The 23,538-nt window shown below is 37.0% G+C and overlaps 1 protein-coding gene across 1 annotated transcript; it reads right to left on the reverse strand.

Moving 5' to 3' along the window:
- Positions 1-1,644: 1,644 nt before the first annotated feature.
- Positions 1,645-2,859, reverse strand: LOC121999597. The gene has a single exon (XM_042554255.1). The coding sequence runs from the start codon at positions 2,857-2,859 to the stop codon at positions 1,645-1,647; it is 1,215 nt and encodes a 404-aa protein (XP_042410189.1).
- Positions 2,860-23,538: the final 20,679 nt, after the last annotated feature.

Genomic DNA, 23,538 nt, shown 5'->3' on the forward strand with positions numbered 1-23,538 from the left:
TATGAACATGAATCTCTAGCAAATTTCATAACACATCATAAATAAATCTATGAGCAAGTTGGATTAGGTTCTAAGCCTCATGAACCCTATATGTTTATCATGGCCGAAACTTTCTTCAAGCAAGAACATAAAATCTAGATAACATATGAACATGAATCTCTAGTAAATTTCATGACACATCATAAATAAATCTATGAGCAAGTTAGATTAGGTTTTAAGCCTCATGAACCCTACATTTTGATCATGGCCGAAACTATATAAAAAAAAAGAGGGAAGGTTAATAAACATCTTAATAAGAAGATCAAGCTTAACATCACACACATAATTTCCTTTCTAACTAAATTCATATCATAACCTATTAAAGTTCATAAGCATGGTTTCTTCTCTTCTTTTATTTCTAATTCTAAGAGTTCAAATCTTTCGAGAAATACCATAAACAACTTGTACCACAGGTGAGGGAATACTTACATCCTTATTTGCTTAAGGAAAAGGGATCTTGCTTGTGGAGCCTTCCTAGAGAGGGGTCTTCTTTGTTTTTGGGTTTCGGCAAGGAGAGGTAGGGGAAGGTCCTTGGTCATGGTGAGGAAGAGGAGGGAGGAGGAAGAGAAGAAAATGAGTTTTCTTCTTAAATTCCCCTTTTATTCATCATGAGAGGAGGAGGGGAAAATGTACTTTTCCTTCTCCTTAATGAAAAGAGGAAGCAAGAATCCTCTTTTCTTTTGAGAGGGGGAAGGCAACTCTAACTTCACCTTCTCAATGAAAAAAAAAATCTCTTTTCTTACCCTTAACTATGTTGTCACTTTTTTCTTTAACAATGATTTCTCTTGGTCTATTGGTTAACACATGCATATATCTAGTAAGAGATCCAAGGTTCAGGCCTTGGTCATCTCTCTTTTTGGTTCTATTTTTATTTTTATTATTTTTGCAAATTCCACATAAGGCTTATTTTTTATTCATGATAAAAATATCTAAAATCTTGCTAAGTACTTTATGGGTGTTACATTTCTTCCTCCATTTCTTTTCTTGGTTGTACACTTCTTTGAGGGAAAGGTAATGGAATGGAAGATTCAGCTCCTTGCTGGGTAATATTGTTGTCCAGATTCTGTGCAGAATTTTCCAGATTCTGTGCTGAATTTGGAGCTGCTAGTGAAGTAAATTCCAAGCCGAAATCTGCTCCATCTATTTGATCAGAATCTGAAACTTCCGATTGATTGAAATGTTGTTGATCAAATCCAGTAATCCCATGCTGTGTAGAATCTGGCTGCTCTGAATTTGCTGGAAAATTCTGGAAACTTTGTGGAGTCAAATCTGAAGCTGTCCTGGATATGCCTTGCTGTGATCTAGCTGAAAAATTCGAATTTGGGTCTGAAATTGTTTTACCACTTTGAAGAGTAAATGCACTCACATTTCCTTTAGGATTTGGAGTCGGTTGTGAAGGTAATTGCCCAGATCCTTGATTTTGCATCTGATTAATGTTGCTAGCAAGCTGCCCAATCTGCCTTTCAATGTTTTGCAATGCTGTATTAGTCCTCTGCTAATGTTGCTGCTGTTGCATCATCTGCTATTGTTGTTGAAGCACTTGCTGCATCAAATCCTCAATTTTTGAGCTGCTAAAGTTCTGCTGAGATTGCATTGATCTTGGGCTTATAGAAGAAGGCAGTGCAAGCTGAGATTGGTGCTGATCTGCATTACTAGGCTGCTGGAAATTCTGGTATGGTTGAAATTGCTGATTTTGGCTAAAGTTTTGCTAAAATTGAGGCTGCTGATATTGCTGAAATTGCTGAGAATGTCCTGTTGGATGATTCTGGTAATAATGTTGATTCTGTTGATGCTGATAATATGGCTAATGAGTCTGCGCTTGTGGTTGTTGCTGAAAAATGCATTCCCATACCTCAAATTAGGATGATCCCTCCATCCCGGATTGTAAGTTGAAGAGTTGGGATCATATTTGTGTTGCTGAAATTGAGGTCTTGAAATGGCCGCAACTGATTCATCTTGATGTAGATTAGGACAATGATCCGAAGAGTGATCTTGGCTTGAACAAATTCCACACAACTTCATCATTGGTAAAGGAAAATTGGAAACATGACTCGAATTTTGCAACGCCATCTGCTTTACTAGAGAAGTCAATTCTTGCAAATTGTTCCTAATTTCTTGTTGTTCAGTTGAAACCAAATGAGTTTCATTAACCACTCTAGTACCAAGAGGTCTACTCCCAAATTGCTGTGAGTTTTCCGCCATATTTGAAATTAGCTCTCTTACTTGATTTGGAGTCTTATTCACCAAAGCTCCTCTAGCTGCTGCATCTATCATGCTCCTATCCATGGGAAGTAAACCCTCATAAAAATATTGAACAAGGAGCTGGTCACTAATTTGATGTTGTGGACAACTCGAACACAGCTTCTTGAATCTCTCCCAATAATCATAAAGAGTCTCTCCCACTACTTGTTGAATACCACAAATGCTCTTCCTAATTGTTGCAGTCCTAGAAGCGAGGAAAAATTTCTCCAAAAATGCTCTCTTCATATCAATCCAACTTGTAATGTATCCAGATGGAAGGCAATATAACCAGTCTTTAGCTGCTCCCGTCAAAGAAAATGGAAAAGTCCTCAACTTAATGTCTTCTTCTGATATCCCTTGTGGCTTCATGGTTGAACAAACCACATGGAATTCATGTAGATGGCGGTTGGGATCCTCTCCTGATAAGCCTTGAAATTTGGGAAGCAGATGAATAAGTCCTGATCTGAGTTCAAAATCTCCTGCCAAATCTGGATAAGTGATGCATGAGTACTTATAAGCCACATCTGGTGCTGCAAGCTCTTTCATAGTTCGATCCCATTCTGTTATCTGATTATCCATCTCTGAAAGTCTGCTCTCACAAGTTGCTGCTGACTTAGCTTGTCTCCTTAAAGCCCAAAAGGTTCTCTCAATCTCCGGGTCAAGTTCAAGAAATGTTGCAAAGGAAGACCTAGTCATGCAAGCAATTCTACAATCAAAATTCAGTAGATATTCAATGAAATCAGAAAAATCAGCAAACTAAAGCTGAAAGAATTATTCACAATCCAAAACAAACAAACAAATCTAACAAAATTTAAAGTTTCCCCGACAACGGCGCCAAAATTTGGTAAGCTCTCTAAATAGATGTCACAAATAAACTCCCAAATTAATGTTCAGATCGAAAACCCACAACTACACAAAGCAATGTTTAAGTATAAGGCCCGAGTCGAATTTTCCCAGGATCAAGCTAGATGTGTTTGTCTTGGATTAAGAACACTCTTTTTGGGTTTTCTAAATATGAAATGGAGGTTTGGTGTTAAAATGCAACAGAGAGCAGAATTAAACTTGTTGACAAAAACCATTACCTACTGCAGACTTTACTTAAACATACTAAAATTCAAACACTTAACACATACTTGCACAAAATGGAATTCAACCTAATTACTACAATCAAACCTTGTTTATTCTACACGTGCACAAAGCAAACTAGAACTCTAATTCTTGATTACCAGCACTAAATGTAAAACCAACTCTACTTAGCTAATTTAATTCATCTACAGAAACAAAATTCAGAATTCCAGCTTCATTCACTATAGATTTAAAACAGAGCACTTGCTTTACATTGAACAGAACCAATCAATATAGAAATTAGCTACTCTATTATACTAACTAAATTATCAGCTAACAAGTGGTTTTAATAGAAATTTCAGTCACAACCAAAGAACTAGTTTGCAGCAGCACTGCTACAAACAACAGAATCAAAACAGAACAACCATGTTTAGAAATGAAAAGAGCAGATTCGTGCATAAGAATTAAACTAAAAATGAATCTAAGCTATCTTCAAACAATTTTAGAAAAAAAATTTGCAGGAACAAGAAATCTAAACTAAGAAACAATTGCAAGAAAAACTAAACATCCCTACACCCAAATCTCGGACCAAATTCGTCTTCTCCTTGCCGTCACACAAGGATCTGCAGAGAACACTCCAATAGAAGTCAGATGGTGTCCTTGAACTCGAGACAACTCAGATTAACTTGTATTAGCTCACAAAAATACAGCGAGATCAATTTCTGAAGTGTCTCTCTGCTGCACGCTGCTGGGTTCGCTGGCACTGGAGTCACGAACTGGATGAAGGCTTGAAACGGATGGAAAACTGTTGGAAAAGGCTCAGAATCACCGGAGGACCACCGTTGATAATCCTATGATGGAATGGAAACTCAGACCAGTATAACGCCGCTGATCTGGGCTGAAAATCGCAGCCCACAGCTACAGTACCATGCTCGCCAAATCCACTCGCTGATGAGAACTGATGGTCAGAATCTGATCGTCGGAGGTTGAGGAACTCCACGCTGGTGAAGACAAGCTGGTTCGAAGCTCTGGAAGAAGGGAGGGAGCAAGCTTCGCGCCATCGAAAGAGAAAAGGCACGATGAACAGTAGCGAGCTCACTGTTCACCGTGCCAAAATGTCCTTTAAATACCTAGGGTTTTGGCTCATTAAACCCTAAGTTCATATCCAGCTGGGGTTTGACTTGAATCCAAGCTCAATTGGGGTCAGTTAGGGCTTTGGGCTCCATTTGGTTGAGTGAACCATGCCTCCACTTGAATCATGAACCCATTAGTACCCTACAAGACCAAATTGACATAATGAGAAATAAATCATGCATAAGATGGAAAAACCTCATAAAGCTCATAAAAACCTTGTTTGGGGAAACATGATCAAAATTGGAATTAAACATGTGCAAATATATAAAGAACACCAAATATTAACCCAAAATTAATGTGTCAATTCATAGCTTATCAAGGAACTCGATTTTGGCCTCATGTTGGCTTAATTTCTCTTTAGCCTCTTATAACTGGGCGGAGAGACTGCTTATTTTCTCAGTGACCTGAGCAGCAGATGTCTCAGAGACTTGTTTCTTCAGCCTCTCATTCTCCCAGCTTAGATCATATATCAACCGAGAAATGCTCATGTTGGAAACCCAACGCTGCAAAAATGGTGACAATTAGAGAAATATTAAAAAAGGAAATTATAACAAGCAAAAAAATAATTATACCTTAGTCTCATCAAGAGAAAATCTATCATCTAATTCAGAGGGAGTAAGTCCTTCAATTAGTGGATGAGTCTCCTCCCAAACAGTGGTAAAAGATCCTCCCAATAATATAGGGAGGACAGAAGAGGAAGAAGAGGCGGAGGACAAGGAAGTTTGAATGGAAGGGGGAGCAAAAATCAAATAAGGAGCTTCATGGGAAGGCAGAGAAAATTGTTCAGGGAATGACATAACAAAAGTAGAAGCAGAGGTGTCACCCTGAGTAGATTGGTCCAAAGGAGGTGAAGTTGGAGAAAAAGTTAGAGTAGGGTAGAGAGCGAATAACGTAGGCTTAGAAGAGGAAGGAGGAATATTCACAAGGTCGTCAGAGGAAGAAATGACTCTTCTTTTAGGAGAAGGAGCCAAGGTTAGTTTGCACCCCAGGTGTTTTTTGGTAGGGCAAAGGTAGGGGCGGCCACAGGAGACTTCTCCGAGCTTACAGGAGAGGTGAGCTCTATGATTGAAGAAGGAACAGGGGAGGTTATTTCAAGAGCTACTTGAGAACAAGAGGCCACGATTAGGGGAATAGGGACCTCTATCGAAGTGGGTTGATTCAACTCAGCAAGAAATTCCTGTTAGTTAGAGCCCTAAAGCCAATCATATGATGATTGTTGATAGACTCGATATATCATATTCCTATATACTTATAAAGGCATTTCTTTATGGTTATTATACTTACTTGTATTAGTGCCAAATAACTAAGTATAATAGCGTCCTTGAGTAGAAGGTTCTTATCTATATCAATCGATTGGTTGAATTGATAGTGAGATGATATAGAGAACACTACTCTTAATCATTCCTAGTCAAGTATTAACATTCAGGGACAATGTTAATACGATGAGACTAGCATGTAGGTCAACTCGATGACTTGATCTCGCAAGTCATGGATATAGAGATAGCAAGTTGACACATGGGTATGCGTTGGAGAATGTATACTGAATGACTTGCCATGAGAAAGTATCATGGATCATTATATAAGTGTCATATACTTTCTCATGTGACTATTAGTATGACTATCAGTCCTTGGACCTGAAGTCACCATGGTTCCCTACATAAGGAGTTGCATACTTTGGCTTCATCAAACATCACCAGTAACTGGGTGGACTATAAAGGCGATTACTAGGTATGTATCAAATTATGCGGAGGGATGTGAGTGATGTAGATGGGATCTATCCCTCTTATATGACAGGAGTGACATCATGATTCTTGATAGAGTGAGACCACTAAGTGCATGGCCATGCCCAAATGAGTCAATATGAGATATTGAGCTCATTTGTTTAGAGTGAGTCTACTTGGAGTTCGAGATATAAATTGATTAGAGGATGACATGAACTATGCCTCAATTGATCAATCTAGATGTCAAGGATAGAAGGACATTGTCATATATTGTGAGAGTCATAATTAGTAGTCACAAAGGTGATGTTGGATCTCAACATTCTTGTAACTTGGGTAGTAATGATGTGTTGCTAGATACTACTCATTACTTATGTTTCTAATGGGTTTAGGAGCATTGCCAACGTTACAAGAACCTATAGGGTCACACACAAAGGGCAATTAGATGGATATTAGGTTCATATGATGAACCAAGAGGATTAGGTTCATGTGATGAACCAAGAGGAATAGGTTCATGTGATGAACCAAATTGGATTAAGAGTAATCCAAATTAAACTAATTGAGTTGGACTCAATTCGATTCATGTGTCAAATGAGTCTAATTTAGACTTGGATTCATTGAGTCAATTTAATTCAATGAATAGAGATTCATTAAATTAAATTGACTTGAATCAAATGTTAGATTTGATCAACTATGGGAGATAAGAGGTCAAGTTTGACTTGACTTGAGAGGGAAGATGAAGGGTCAAGTTTGACTTGACCAAATGCCACGTCATTTGTGACTTGGCATGGGGACGGCCAATGATGATGTTCCACATCATCAAGGCTACATCAAGTGTGTGCCACCTCATGAGGAAGACCAAGAGCCATGACTCTTGGTATTCCATGAGTGGCCGGCCACTTAAAAGGGGAATAAGTGCAAGTGTGTGCTAACTTTAATTATCTCTTCTTCTTCCTCTCTACTCCTCTCTCCCTCTCCTCCATTGTCGTGACCATCCAAGAGTGCTAGCACACTCTAAGTGGTTTTTCTCCATCTCTTGTCCATGTGGATACATGTAGAGGAGTGTACGCTTGACACTCTACGAGATCCGGCTACCGTTTGGATGAGCGGGATAAGCGAAGTGCATCGCTACAAAGGTATAACTTGTAGATCTACTGTAGATCTAGGAGAAAACTATGTACATGTAAATTTTTATCTTCGCATGGATCCGTGGCAAGAACTTCGAGGTTTTCCACAATGTAAAAAGCCGTTTTTGCGGTTCAAAAGTTCCAACAATTCCTGCTCCTTAGCACGGATTTGTTCCTCCTCTAGACCTAGCTGCTCATTGACTAAAGCTTCAAAAATGGCATCCACTGCACAAAATAGAACATTTTAGTTAGTAAAGAAGTAACAAAAAATAAATTAGGGCTTACCCAAGGAACCGCGCAACTCAAGCTTGACGGGGCTCAGACCAAAATGATATAAAAGATCACCATATATCCATTTTTGGATAAAGAAGCGGTGATCCAACAATTTCTCTAAATAAATGGGGAAAGAGGGGTGTAGGTGAAGCTCTTTAATATTAGGGAGAGAAGGAAGAGAGGATTGCCACGCAAAAGACCAATGGATGGGCCCGGGAAATTTTATGAAGAAATAATGAGATTTCCATCCCTTGAGCAAGGAAGGCATCTCTTCAAAAAGAATCATCTTAGGATGGGATTGAAAGAGAAAGACGGCAAGCTCTGATTATAAGTGTTGGTCAATTTGTAGTAATTTTGAATCATAACTACTACAATAAGTGCGTAGGTGGCCTGGTTTCATATATATGGATCGGAGAAAAAACAAAAACAAAAAATCAAAAGAGGGAGAAAGTATACTTTTGAAAAGAAGTTTCTCTAAACTGCCCCGGGTCATGAACTAATACACCAGCAACCTTTGTTCATATTCACAGCAGTACCCAATCAGTTTCACAAGGTTTGGGTGCTTCAGTTGGCTAAGAAAGATGACTTCAGTCTGCACATCAAAAAAATTCTAAACAAATTAAAGGATAAAATTAAAAGGCTCAGGTACAAGACATTTTATCAAACACCTTGACGAAGGATTTGACTAACCAGCCATTCATTGTGCCCCTGCTTTCCCTCCAAACCTAGGGAAGATGTGGTTCACTGAAGAGGGGTTCGGTGAAAAGGGGTTCACCAAAGAGGGTTCACCGAAGAGGGGTTCAACGAAGAGGGGTTCACCGAAGAGGGGTTCACCGCCTATGAGAGGTTTGTGGAGAGGAGTTAGATAGAGAGGGCATGAGATGAGGAGTTGGACAGAGAAGCCGTGCGATGAGGGGTTCGAGAGGAGATCGAAGACGCGTGAGATGAGAGGTTCGGGAGGTATTACAGAGATAGTGGGTGTTGAGTGATTTCTAACTTAGGGTTTTATTACTCCTTATTTGATCCAACGGTTCATAACATCCTAGATTTAGATATTAACTTGACAATAGACAACACTTTTAAAAAATCATTGTTGTAAACACTAAAAAAATTACTAATAGATAATGCTTTTCAAAAAGTGTTGTCTTTGACCCACAAAATAACTAATAGACAATGATTTTTTTAAAAAACATTGTCTATTAGTAAGAAAATAAAGAGATACACAACGTTTTTCACTAAAAGCGTTGTTAAAAAAAAAACAATGTTTTTTTAAAAAAAATATTATCTTTTGAGTGTTGTTAAATCTCAATTTTCTTGTAGTGTATTAGTTAGTTTAACCAGATCAGATTGGTCCAATCAGACCTAGATTTAATTTAAATCATTGATTGATTTAATCAGACCATGATGGTTCAATTAGACCTCGGTCTTGTTCAAACTATGAGTTAGTTTAACCGAACTAGCTTGATCCAAACTAGAATGATTTGGGTTGATTTAATAGGGCTTGGACTAGATATGATCAAGTGATCAGATTTATTATATGGGTCAAATTTGATCAAATAGATTAGATTTATTCTAATGGGGCAAACTTAATCCAATAGACATTAGGTTGATCAAATGGACTTGAGTTTGATCAATAAGTCTCAAATTGACTGAAATGAACTTAGATTAAATAATAACATAACATAGATACAGAAAATCCCTGTCCAATTAGATTAGTTCTAACGAGGGCATTAGACAGAGCTTAGGATCTGGATTCCTAATTGACCAGTCAATTTAGACTCCTGAAAAGCAAGAGGATTTATTTTCTTGATTAATAATATTGGTTCTATGCTTGTATAAATTGAATTAAGCCAATTTTGTATTGGTTAGTTGATTTTGTACTGACTTATTAAATTTCAATTTATAGACGGCACGGATGATTACCAATCCTGGAAACTCGAATAAGAATAGTTTCTAATCCTAGATAATTACAGGATCTGGGTGTTGATTCATTCACTACCGGAGAATCCAAAGGTGGTAGCACACCAGATATGGAGGTTCTCCAAAGGGAGAATCTTATATGCATAGTTATGTGTGGAACTACTTCACCATGAGTTACTAGAGGAAGACCTAAAGAATTTTAGAAGAATCTGAGGAGGATTCTGAAGAAGTTTCGATGATAGATCAAATTAAAAATCTTGAAGTTGGTCTATCTGAGATTACCTCAAATGAGTCCAAGTTCAAGGGGATTATGTTGGCCACTGCACTAGTGTCTATCCTAGTAGGAGTGGTGTTAGCCTATCTAGTTTGTTTGAGTTCTATTATTATTATTGTCATTATGTATGAATAGTATTAGTCTATTTAGTTCATGTCAGTTTGTTATATGTTAACAATATGCAGCATGTTTATTTGAATGATATGTTCAGTCACAAGCTGATTAATCTACATGATACATGATAAATGATTAGTTCATTTTATTAAACGATTAGTTCATTTAATTAAATAAATCATGATAGAATAATGATTAGTTCATTTATTGGGATGTATATAATAGTTGATCAATGTTGATTTGATTGGTCATATAAATGATGAGTAAAACCGTAGTTATCACTTGATTTTATAAACCAACTCAAATTAACATTGAGTTAATCATAAATTGCATGCATATAAATTACACTGAATACTAAATAATATGTTTATTTATGTTAGATCATGGCAAATAAGAGCATTATAGCTAGACTCAATAACAAAGAGAAATTATATGAGGATAACTATAAAATCTGGCAGCTTAAGATACAATATGTTCTTGAGTAAAAGTTCTTGACGCTATAAAAGAGGTTATGAAAGAACTTGTAGATGATCCCACTATACAGAACAGATGAGATCTTGATGCCTATAAGGCATGGAAGGCGAAGGACTCCACTGCTAAGGGAATATTGATTAGTTCAATAATGGATTACCTAGTTTTTGAATATGAGTCATATCTTACGGCTTATGCAGTTTGGGTAGCCCTTAAGGAGACATGTAGTGGAGTAAGTCTGAGCAAGCTTTGACAGCTGACAATTAAGTTTGACAGCTATAAGAAGCATCCGAATATTTTGATGGTTCAACACCTCAAGGAGATGTCGAACATGATTCAGGAGCTTAAAACTATTGACCATGAATTGACTGATGAATAATAAATTCATGCAATTATTCAATCCCTTCCAAATTGTTAGGGACCATGTAGTAGACCCTAACTCACAGTGAGAGTATTAGGACTTTCATTGACATCTCACACCATGTAGAATTGGAGGCAGAGAGAGTTGAATCCGTAAGGATTTTGGACTAGCCTATGTGGCTATTGGTTCTGTTGGATCATCTAGATCCAAGAAAAAGAAATGGTTCTAGAAGGGGAAGGGAAAGAAGAAAGAAGTTATTGCTATGGTACAGGGCCCAATCAAGAAGAAAGGAAAATCCAAGTGTGTCTTCTTTCCCTAAGTATTTTGTTGCTAGTTCAATGTTGTTAGCTGATTATTATCCTTTGTGGATTATAGATTTGAGAGCTACCAACCATGTAGCTCAGGAGTGAGTTACATTTGTAGAGTTCTGACGGGTACCAACTATCGACAAATGGATCTATGTAGGAAACAATGCAAGAGTTGAAGTCAAAGGAGTCGACACTTGCAAACTCATCCTCCGTGGTGGTAGTGTTTTGTTTCTACATGATGTCCTATATGTAGGATCGTAGACATGCTAGGGGGGGGGGGGGGGGGGGGGGGGAATAGCACACGTGACTTTCACGTTCATTTTGGAAATCATAGAGTAAGAATTGCAACGAAAAGTAAGGAGACAAATAGCACAATCGCAAACACCAAGAGTTACTTGGTTCAGAGCTTGTGGTGAATCCTACTCCAAGGCCTGCACGTGAGAGTGCTTTCGATGAGCAATCACTATAAGCTCGAGAAATCTTTACAAGATTAATTACAATTACAATATTAAAACTAAGTTATCAATAATACAAAGATATTGGAAAGGAACGTCAATTGTTGGCGTAGCAATTGAGCATTGTTGAAGCATTTTGTCACAGCACACAGGAGCGCAAGTAGTCAGATTTTCAATTGCCTTGAAGTGTTAGCCGAGACCCCTTTTTATAGCCTTCTCAAACTTGATCCAGATCCCCTGATCTTGGGATCAAGTCTTGACACGACCTAAATTGGTCGACTGATCCCCAAGTTCGGTCGACCGATCCCACCTGAATCGGGCAGCCTTGCAATCTCGGTTCTGTTATTGGGATAGAGTTTCTTCGTTTGGTTGATCAATCCCATCATTCAATCGACTGATCCCCAACTCATTTAATCCGATCAACTCAGCTCGACCACGTCACCGCTTATCCTCAGTTCGGTCGACCGATCCCGAGGTTTGGTCGACCTATCCCTCAATCAAACTCAATCTAATTTCTGAAAATATGATCCTGTTGTATTGGTATTTGGTCAACCTATCCAGATGTTTGGTCGACCGATAAAGGTCGAATCTAACCCTGTAACAAACTATTAGTCTCCCTCAAAATAGAGTTAGACAAATAACAATTAATTAAGTAAAACAACTTTTAACAGCCTTCGGACTATCCGATTCTAACTTCGAATTTCTTCCGAAAATCCTAAGTCGAACCGATACCTACTGTTCCCTCAACAGGGAACGTATCCTCACTTACTCCTCTCAGGAGAGATTATTTATTGCCAGACCGGTCCTCCAGACTGATAGGACTTTCTGCCTAGGGTTACCACCTCCTGGACCTAGGGTTATCTCCCCTTAGGGTTTTTCATAACCTAGGGTTACCACCCCCTAGGACCTAGGGTTACCTCCCCCTAGGGTTTTCCAAAATCTAGGGTTACCACCCCCTAGGACCTAGGGTTATCTCCCCCCTAGGGTTTTCAACCTGTCTAACCGCAGCTAGGATTTTCCATCACCTAGGGTTACTACCCCCTAAGACCTAGAGTTACCACCTCCTAGGGTTTCCCACCTGCTTAGAATCCACTGGGATTTTTGCCTAAGACAACTTAGGTCTTTCCTTCACGATCAATCAATTTTGTTAGATCACAAGACAACTTAACTTTGGACCCTTTGACATAATCAAATCCCAGGTTCAATCGTCTGATGCTTCCCGCACCAACAATCTCCCCTTTTTATTATGGCAACATGGTTCAAAGTTAAGTAAAATATATTAATAAATAAAGGAATTTAAGCATGAGCATAAATACAATAATGTGTAAAAAAACTCCCTTATGCTCCCCCCTTTCATAAAAATTAGGTTTAACTCTTAACTTTTAACTTTTCTCTCCCCCTTTGACATATATCAAAAAGGTGAGAAGGTTGCTTGAAAAAATGTTTTTACTTTGTTTAACTTTAAGCTCCCTTTGAAGGGTAGCATTTAAAAAAATATAACTAAACTTAGCTTTGAAAATAATTGCTTTGAAAAACACTTAGCTAAATTAGAAATGTTTTAAAAATACTTACCTTTTCAACAAACACTTAGCTAAACTTAAGCTTTGAAAATTACTAGCTGAAAAAAAAAAACTTAGTTAATCTTAAGTTTTGAAACGGTCTTAGCTTTTTCCAAAAAAAAAAAAAAATTAGCTAAATTTTAGCTTTGAAAATAATTGTGTCGTCAAGGACATTGCTCTCAAAAGAAGTTGATAAAAACTTAGCTTTAATACTTAGCTTTATAGAGGTTTTGAAAAAGGCTTAGTTAAAAGTACTCAGCTTAAAAAGGATTTTGATTAAAGTTTAGTTAAGTAATTAAAAAAAATTGATAAAAGCTTAGGTTAAGTACTTAGCTAAAAAAAACTTTTTTCTAAAAAAAAAATTTTCAAAAATATTTGAACTTGTTTTTTTCAAATAAGTTTTATTTTCATAAAAGCTTAGCTTTCAAAAAGATTTTGATAAACACTTAACTTTTAAAAATATTTTGATAAAAATACTTAGTTAAGTAAATGATTTTTTTTGAAAAAATACTTTATTAAATACTTAGTTTCTGTCTTTTAGAAAATTTAAACTTTTGCAAAAAATAGTTTAAAAAAATAGTTTCTATTAAATACTTAGTTTAAACTTTTGCAAAAATAGTTTAAAAAAATTTAAACTTCCTCTTTTAGAAGTATTTTGAACTTTTGAAAAGTTTAAAATAAATAAATAAAAATTAATGTCTTAACCTTCTTTTCACTCCTCCTTAATTAATGCCAAAAATGTTTGAGGGTCCTAGAATCCAAGCTTGTAAAATAAATATAAAAAGTTATTATTTATTTTTCTAATTTTTTATCTCACTCATTCTATTTTGTCAAGCATGTTCAGCTTATGAGTGTGTGTGAGACGGAGTTAAGTTGATTTTATCTTTAACTTTGAAAAATATTTATGATATATAAGCATATTTCAAAAATAATTTAAGTTAAATTTGGATTTTAAAAATACTAAATTTGAGATTTTAAAATAAAAATTTGAATTTCAAATTTTAAAATATAAGCTTGAATTTAAAATTTAAATATTAATTACCATTTGGAAATAATTAAAATTTTGAAGATTAATTATAATTTGAAAATTAATTAGTTTCTGAAAATAATTAAGATTTTGAATTATGATTTTTAAATTGATTAATATTTTAAAATTAATTATATGATTTTGAAATTAATTAAGATTTTAAATTATGATTTTGAAATTAATTAAAATTTAATTGAGTTAACTTAATTGAATTATGTTTAATTAATTTTGATTTGGTTAACTGCTTTTTTTTTAAACCTAGGTCCATCTCACCCTTTGCTAGATTTTTAATCAGGGAACCTTAATAGTTTTGTGAGATGGTTAATTTAATCTTCAATTTAAATTCAAATCTAGGGATTGATCAACATTTGAATTAGACTAAGGTTTAACAGTTAGCCAATTAAATATTTATTTAAATAATTGACTTCCAAGCTGTGGTGAGGCACTAGGCCTTCTTGGATATTGGATCATCAACCACTTCTAGACAAACCAGTTTAAAGAAATTGAATATTTAATTTTTTTTCATGGAAATCCTTGGTCTAATTAGTAAAGGGTAGATCAAGTCTAAGTCTTTATCTATCCTAGTCTAAGCATGAATAATAAAAAAATAATAAATCAAATATCAGACAATTCTATTTTATGATAAAAATGGTCTTTTTATTGACTCCCCTTGAGTCATAGCCTCAATAAGGTCTATCAAGGTAATGAATTTAATCCTTGGGGTCCAATATTTGTTGGAGTATATACTTAAAAGTTTAACTTTTGTACACATTTATTTTGAAATAAAGAATCACATTGGTCAAATGTTTACATTTATTTGTTAAATGTAATTGTTCAATTAATTTATATAGTAAATAATATGGAGTGTGGAGTCACACTTAGAAGATCATGTTGTTGGTTCTCTATAAATTATAAACAGTTGCTCACGACTAAGATGGAAAGGAACAAACCATCAGAATAGACGTAGTGTAATTAAGTATTAGTTTATCTTGACTAATAAATTATACTGATACACTTTAAGTGTATTGAGTAGGATCATTTAGGTAAGTTTTTTTTGTACTGACTTAGTAAAAGAACTAGACCTTAGTTATTATGGAAGTGTGTGCTCTTAATCCTAATATAATAACAAGCATGTATATTTAATATTTATTTCTTTGACTTATCAAATGGTGAGGTTTAGCTCGATAAATCAATATGCCCGATAAGTTGGGAAATGATATTACTTATAGTATGTGTTGTTGATTATAGAAGGAATTTGTGTCCTAGTTATCTAGGTTGAGAATGTCCCCAAGAGGAGCTCATGAGGATTGCCATGTTAAACCATGCAGGTGGACCTAGTCCAACATGACAATAAAGTTGAGTGGTACTACTTTTGGAGCTAGATATTAATTAAATGAGTTGTCAGTAACTCACTTAATTAGTGGACATTCATAATCTTAAACACAGGGAGACTAACACACTCATGATAAGAAGGAGCCCATAATGTAATTTGGGATTGGTGCGGTAGTGCGATAATAACTCTCTAGTGGGGCGAGCACGGGATACTCAAGCTCATCGAAAGGCCAAAACCAATTTCTCCTCTAGGTCCCTATTGTAGCCTCAATAGAGCCTCAAGTCCATCCAAAGATAAGCCTATCTTGGTGTCCTAGAAGGGGTCGGTTAATTGCGTGGTGACCATGCAATGGTCGGCCACATATTCACTAGAAGTGGCCAACCCTTGCCTTGGGCAAGGGGGTCGGCCGTAATATTTAAATTTGGAAGGTTGTTTTTGAATTTTTAAATTTTCTCATATATTTACAATTTGTAAAAAGAGAGATTTTAAAAATTTATAAAATTTTCCTAATTTAAATTAGGCCACAAGGTTTTAAAAGAGAGTTGTAAAATTTATAAAACTTTCTTTTAAAAAGAAATATTATTAGAGATGTTTTAAATTTTAAAACTTGGTTTTAAATTTTAAAACTTTCCTTTTAATATCCACATTAGAAAAAAAAAAGAGTTTGTAAAATTTTATTAGAAGTTTTCTTCTTTTAAAATTTTATAATTTTTTTTTTCTTTCCCTTTTAATAAGTGGTCGACCACCTTGCTTGGTGCCCAAGCAAGGGGCCGGTCAAATAATTAAACATCAACATATAGTTGTTTAATTAATAAATCAATCTAGGATTGATTAATTAAAAGAAAAGAAAAAGAAAAAAAATTAAAAGGAAATAGGAATGAGTCTAATTTTTATAAAACTCTTTCCATAATTTTCCGTTGGGAAACTAATATAAAAAGGGGGGAAGGGGAGGCCATAAATGTCACTCCCCAGGTAGTCCCTGTCCGAAGAAATTTCGACAGCATCTCCCCTGTACGGCGGACAATATGACTCTCAGTATACATATATCTATACCTCGGCCACACTTGGCCGGAACAATACACACAAATAGTAAACAATCCACGCAGTTTTATTCAACATTTCTACACAGATATAATATGAACAATCCACGCAGTTATATAAAGAAAAGATAATATAGAAATCAACGAAGATATACGTACACATCCTACTCCACTACAATGAAGAAAAACAAAATCCACGAAGTAATGAAAATATATCCGCAGTGGAAAAACCAAAAGTAGTAAACCCAAGTGGTCGATATAAAGTCCACAATACAAACCCACATCACAAGTATACGTATAAAAGCGAATACAGAAAACGATATCTAGAAATCCTCGCGACAAAGGGGCTAGCGACTGGAATCTCTCCTGACGGCCTCAACCTGAAAAATAGTAACAACGGGGTGAGTTCAAAGAACTCAGCAGGTAAACCAATAGACATGTACAGCAATATATATCCACCAGTAACATCCTATGGTACAGTACACTAAACCATAGAGCCTACAGTACAGTCTCCTAACAGTATAACCTACGGTACAGTCTCCTAACAGTATAACAGATATGCATAGCTGAAATAAACTGTAATAACCAGCAATAAGCATAAAGTACAGTCTATAGCAAGAATAATAAGAAAATGCATAATTGAAATAAACTGTACTCACCTGCGAGGCTTGGGCAAATGACTGTGGACATACACAGATAAAGATAGTCAGAGTAAATAAGCATGTATCCTATATGCATGTCAATCATATGCAGTCACCCAAGTGCATCATCCAATATGCAACAATCACAATAAATGCAATCTGTGCATATGATGCAATATGACATGGTCACCCCTGACTCCAGTCAGCATCTCACACACAATGGTGAGACCGCCTGGGTAGGGCTGTGACACCGTGCACTCTGCCGTCACTACCCCTGAAGAGTGACCGAGTAGACGGGATGCTGTCGGAGTACACCTATCCTCCTACCTCAAACATAGTGAGGGAGCGCAATGCTCTCAACTCCCGGTACGCGACGACGGGGAGGGATCCCGGCTGTAACCCCGCTGTATCGTGCTACCCATGAGCACCCCGGCGGTGCACCACCGAGCAACCTGCCATACACACCCTGAGTGCTGTGCCACTACCCATGCAGTGGTCACGTTGTGTGCAGGCCCTCATGTAGCCGGCCGACGAGCTCAACAATAATGGAGTCGTCAATCGTCCATCATGCAATCATGCAGGATGGTGCATGATGCTACAGTATGTCATACCTGAACATAGCCTCCTCCATATATGTGTGTGCCCAAAAGGAAAATGCATATATATAACCATGATATAAGCAGCATAAATCCAAAGACATCACATATAACAATGATGTAAGTATCATGAATCCAAGAGCATGTATCACACATGTAAAGCAACTAATCCAGTAGGATAGAGCACTATAGATATGCATCTCTATGAACATATATACACATGGCAAGAGATAAAATATCCAATCCTGAAGTAAAGGAACTAGCAGATGAAGCATGTGATAGGTATCAACTAGCTAAGACCAAGAGAGAGAATAATCTACTATCTACCACTAGTAAGTATATATAAGCTATACATATCATAAGACAATATCAAAAGATAAGTCAAAGGGTACCCGCCTGCAGGTATCGAATAAACTATAACCGGGGAAGTGATAAATCTACCAATCACTAGTAAGTATATATAAACTGCACATATCAAAAGACACTATCAAGAGATAAGTCAAAGGGTACCCGCCTCAAATAGAAGGTACAATCACGCCAAATCCAACGTCGAGACACCCATCTCGAATCAGAGTCCTGTGCCAACAAACAATATATATATTTTATTTAGCTAAATCCAAATGAATAGCTAAATAAAATCTCTAAACCTAAATTAGGGCAAAACCCTAATCACACAACCTCAATCTACATAATTAAATCTAATGATTAATTAGGATTAATTACCTAATCCCTAATCACCAATTAGATTAGAAATCCAACGGTTGACTAGGGTTAATTACCTTAACCCTAATCATTCCATTAGATCAATATAAACAAATAAATCTAAACATAATCACTAACCATCTAGTAATCATATAATCCAAATCATATGTAACGACCCGACCCTCTTGGCCCATTTGGCGGCCCATTTGGCGACCCTCGGGTCGTCGACCGTCGGCCCTTATGTCGTCGGCCCATTTGGCGACCTCTCATGTCGTCGACCGACGACCCTTGGCCGTGCCGTTACTCACTAGGACTTTCCACCCCTAGCAGTGGATTTTTGCCTCCCCCAGGATTCGAACTCTAAACCTCCAGGCTTAAGTATTAGAGTTTATGAATCCTGGTATGATCTCACTTGGTTACTAGGATTCATAAACTCTAATACTTAAGCCTGGAGGTTTAGAGTTCGAATCCTGGGGGAGGCAAAAATCCACTGCCAGGGGTGGAAAGTCCTAGTGAGTAACGGCACAGCCAAGGGTCGTCAGTCGACGACATAAGGGCCGACGGTTGACGACCCGAGGTTCGCCAAATGGGCCGCCAAATGGGCCAAGAGGGCCGGGTCATTACACTCTCCCTCTCTTCCCTTTGCTCTCTTTTGCTCCTTTGTGGTGGTGGTGGCCGAATTCTAGAGAAGGAGGAGAAGCTTTCCGAGTGGTGTTCGTCTTGGAGGATCGTCGCCCACACGACGTCTAAGAGGAGGCGAGGGATACGGCAGAAGATCTCGAGGTTTTTAGCATACAAGGAAGAGGTATAACTAGTATTTAATTTTCGCATCATACTAGTTAATTTTTCTTTGTATAAATATCAAATATAAGAGGCATTCGATTCTTGTTTTTCGAATTTAATTTCGATGTTGTGTTCTTCTTCTTTTTCCTTGCGATTTGATTGTTCCTTTTGGTTAACCTAGAGTTATATAAGGAAATCAAATATTAACTTTCCTTAAAAAGGTTTGTCTAGTCGGTGGTGGTTGCTCCCATATCCAAGAAGGCCAAGTGCCTCGCCATACAGCACTGGAAGCCAATTTTGGAAACTAATATTTAATTGAATTTATAACCTAGGTGATTTGGATCAAACGTGTTAAGTTCCGCAGGAGATCCAAATCTAAACCTAAAAGAACATATAAGTTAAACTTGGAATCAAACATGTTAAGTTCCACAGGAGATACAAGTTTAACTTAAAAGAACACATGGTAGCTAGGAAAGGTTCAGATCACGTACAAAATTTTTGTACAGTGGAGCCATTGGGTTTTCCGAGTAGCAACCAACAATTGGTATCAGAGCTAGGGTTTTGCCTCTGTGTATTTGGTATTAGTTTAATTATGCACTTGTCATACATAATTTAGGCAGGTTAATAGTAGGATGTGCTAACTTTGTGGATGCAGGATCCAACTATTATGGCTCATAGTTATTATGTGTGTGATTGGACCCTTGGACATGTCAAGGGCATTTATTATGTGTGCATGATTGTATTATAAAATACAGCAGGAGCTGTATTTAGTTTTATTAGGATTTTATTTTTTGATCTAGATACATGTACATTCCTTTTATGGAATATAGGATCGATGGATGTAAATTTTATTTTATGTTCGATCTAGTTTACATGTACATTCCTTCGAGGAATATAGGATCGAAAAATGTAAAATTCTATTTATGTCGCGGATCGAATCTTGCAAGGCGTGGAACCTTTTGAGGATCAGAGTGGCGCAACGGAACAAAAAGCAAGATGGATGTGACAACTAGACCCGGTGGCGGTGGACAAAGATGGCAGCAGCTAGGGATGACGACACACGGAGGATAACAATAGATAAAAACCATAATAGTTGAAAATTAGTTTTTCTATTTATTGCTTTTGTATTGTGCTGTGTGTGAATGTTAGTGTACATGTTTAGTAGGCTAGCATCATCAAAATTCCTCACTTTAAATAACTAAGTGGGAGAGGAATTTATTTTAGTGAATTCCACGGTCTCCATTACTGATTTGTAAGTGATGTAAACAAACTTGCACGTTGGCTCTGAGTGCCTTCCTCCATATCGGATGAGTTTGTTTGCGGATCACTAGACCAAAATTCCATTTCGGATGACTATAGGAAATTAATTAAGAGCGTGTGATCTTCCCCATCGGAAGGGGCACAATCTTATTAATGGACTTAGTGTCAAGTAATGGTATACACTTAGGCACATCTAATAGTATCCTCCCCATCGGAGTCACTACTATTATTTGTGTGACCGAAGGAAACCAACTATTAATTTTATTTGTCAAAAAGTTAGGTTGACAAGATAATAAAATTAATGGGATATACCCTCCTTTTACAAATGTTGAATTTGTATATGTCCATACTATCGTGGTATACAAAATTCACAGTGTTTTAAGGTATTGGTTAATTTAAAATAGTATTGTTTGAGGAATCAATATTATTCTAAATTTAGAGTTCTGACCAAAATTTATTTTGTGATTCTTACGATGACTTTCAACCCACTGGCCATCATACTAAAAGAGAACAGAATTACTGGTCCTAACTACATAGATTAGAAAAGGAACCTGGACATTGTTCTTACTGCTGAGGGCTATAAGTTTGTACTGTCAGAGGAATGCCCAGAAACACCTAGCAATGATTCTGCCCCAGAGGAGATTCAGTATCATAGTAAATGGGTAAAAGCTGATGAGATGGCGTGGTGTTACATCTTGGCTTCTATGTCAAATGTATTGTAACATCAGCATCAGGACTTACCAACAGCCTATGATATAATTAACAATCTTAAGTAACTCTTCAGACATTAGAATCGGGCTGCTAGGCAAGAGGCAATGAGAAAACTGAAGACAGCCACTATGATTGAGGGGACTCCCGTGAGGGATCATATTCTCAAGATGATGGCTTACTTAAACGAAATACAAGTTCTTGGAGGGGAAATTGATAGGGAAACCCAGGTCGATATCATCCTCCAAACGCTGCCCAGAAGTTTTGAGCATTTTCGCCTGAACTATAATATGAATAAAAGGATGTATTCATTGGCGAAACTTCTGACAGAACTTCAGGCAGCCGAAGGGTTGTTTTGTCAACATTCTTAAATTCACTATGCTGAAAATGGTTCTACTTCTAAGCCGAAAGGCAAGAAGAAGAAGAAACAAAATGGCTCAGCAAAGAAGGTGAATAAACCTCAAGGTGCAAGATAAAAAGCTGGAATAAAGAAGCCGAAGGGCAAGTGCTTTATTTGCAAGCAGACTGGACATTGGAAGGCGGACTGTCCTCGTAGGAAATATACTCTAGTTGTTAATACATGTTTAGCAGTGTTATCTACCAGCACCTGGTGTGTAGATACAGGAGCCACTGATCATGTCTGCAATTCCTTGCAGGGGTTTCAGGAAACCCAACGACTATCTGAAGGAGAGATTACCGTCTACATGGGCAATGCTACTAAGGTGGCGGCTGTTGCAGTGGGAGATGTCTACTTATCTTTTAATAGGAATAAAAATTTGGTTTTAAGAAATTGTCTTTATGTACCCAGTTTTAGAAAGAATTTAATTATAGTTTCTAAACTATTTTTGGATGGATATTCAGTTTCCTTTAGTAACGATGTAGTTATTAAGAGAAATAAAGTAATTATCTGTTCTGGTGCATTAGTTGGCAATTTGTATACTTTAAATCCAATTTCTCCCACAAAGTATAATATGGAAATTAATAACACATCTTCTAACTCTCATAAAAGAAAAGAACCTTCGAAAATGAACAAAACATATCTTTGGCATCTAAGGCTTGGTCATATTAACTTAAGTTGGATTCAGAGGCTTATAGCCGATGGACTCTTGGGTTCATTAGAGTTGGAAAATTTTCCAACTTGTGAATCTTGCTTGGAAGGTAAAATGACCAAGAGGCCTTTTAAGGCCAAGGGGTATAGAGCCAAAGAAGTGTTAGAATTGGTTCATTCTGATTTGTGTGGTCCTATGTCTGTCCAGGTAAGAGGTGGTTTTGAATATTTTGTCTCTTTTATAGACGATTATTCAAGATATGGATACATTTACCTAATGCACCGCAAGTCTGAGTGCTTTGATAAGTTCAAAGAGTACAAGGCTGATGTGGAGAAACGTCTAGGTAACAGTATCAAGACACTATGGTCTGATCGTGGTGGTGAATACCTCTTAGGAGAATTTAGGAATTACTTATCAGAGGCCGAGATTTAATCCCAATTGTCCGCACCTAGTACACCCCAACAGAATGGTGTGGCAGAACGAAGGAATATGACTCTTATGGAGATGGTTAGATCGATGATGAGTTATTCATAATTACCAAATTCGTTTTGGGAATACGCTCTGGAAACGGCAGTGTACATTCTGAACTTAGTACCTTAAATCAGTTTCTTCTACTCCCACAGAATTGTGGAATGGGAGAAAGCCCAGTCTAAGATATTTTCGGATTTGGGGTAGTCCAACACATGTGCTGAAACCAGATGTTGATAAGTTAGAATCTCGTACAGAAGTTCGTGTGTTTGTGGGGTATCCCAGAGGAACGAAAGCTGTTTTATTTTATAGTCCTAAAGACCAGAAGGTCATTGTTAGCACCAATATCCAGTTTTTAGAAGAAGATTATATAATGGATCACAAGCCCAGTAGTAAAATTATTCTAGAAGAACTCAGAGAGGACACGTCTACTTCAGTACCAACAGTACAAGATGAAGTACCACAAGAGACTGCAACACGTGTCACACATGATACACAACCACAGACAGTGCCTCGTCGTAGTGGGAGGGTTATAAGGCAGTCTGATAGATTCATGTTTTTGGGAGAGTCTTCGGACTTGATCCCGGGTAAACATGAACCTGATCCCCGAACATATGACGAAGCACTCCAAGATATAGATGCAGCATCTTGGAAAAAGGCAATGAATTCTGAAATAGAGTCTATGTACTCTAATAAGGTCTGGGAGCTTGTAGAACCACCTGATGGTGTAAAAGCCATTGGATGCAAGTGGATCTATAAAAGGAAAAGAGGGATAGATGGGAAGGTAGAAACCTTCAAAGCAAGGCTTGTTGCGAAGGGGAACACTCAGAAAGAGGGAATCGATTATGAGGAGACCTTTTCGCCGGTAACTA

This window comes from Zingiber officinale, chromosome 7A (assembly GCF_018446385.1).
Source record: "Zingiber officinale cultivar Zhangliang chromosome 7A, Zo_v1.1, whole genome shotgun sequence".
NCBI lineage: Eukaryota > Viridiplantae > Streptophyta > Magnoliopsida > Zingiberales > Zingiberaceae > Zingiber > Zingiber officinale.

Excerpts from the sequence above, each read along its gene's own strand:
- LOC121999597 (XM_042554255.1), bottom strand. The coding sequence starts at position 2,859 with ATGGATAATCAGATAACAGAATGGGATCGAACTATGAAAGAGCTTGCA.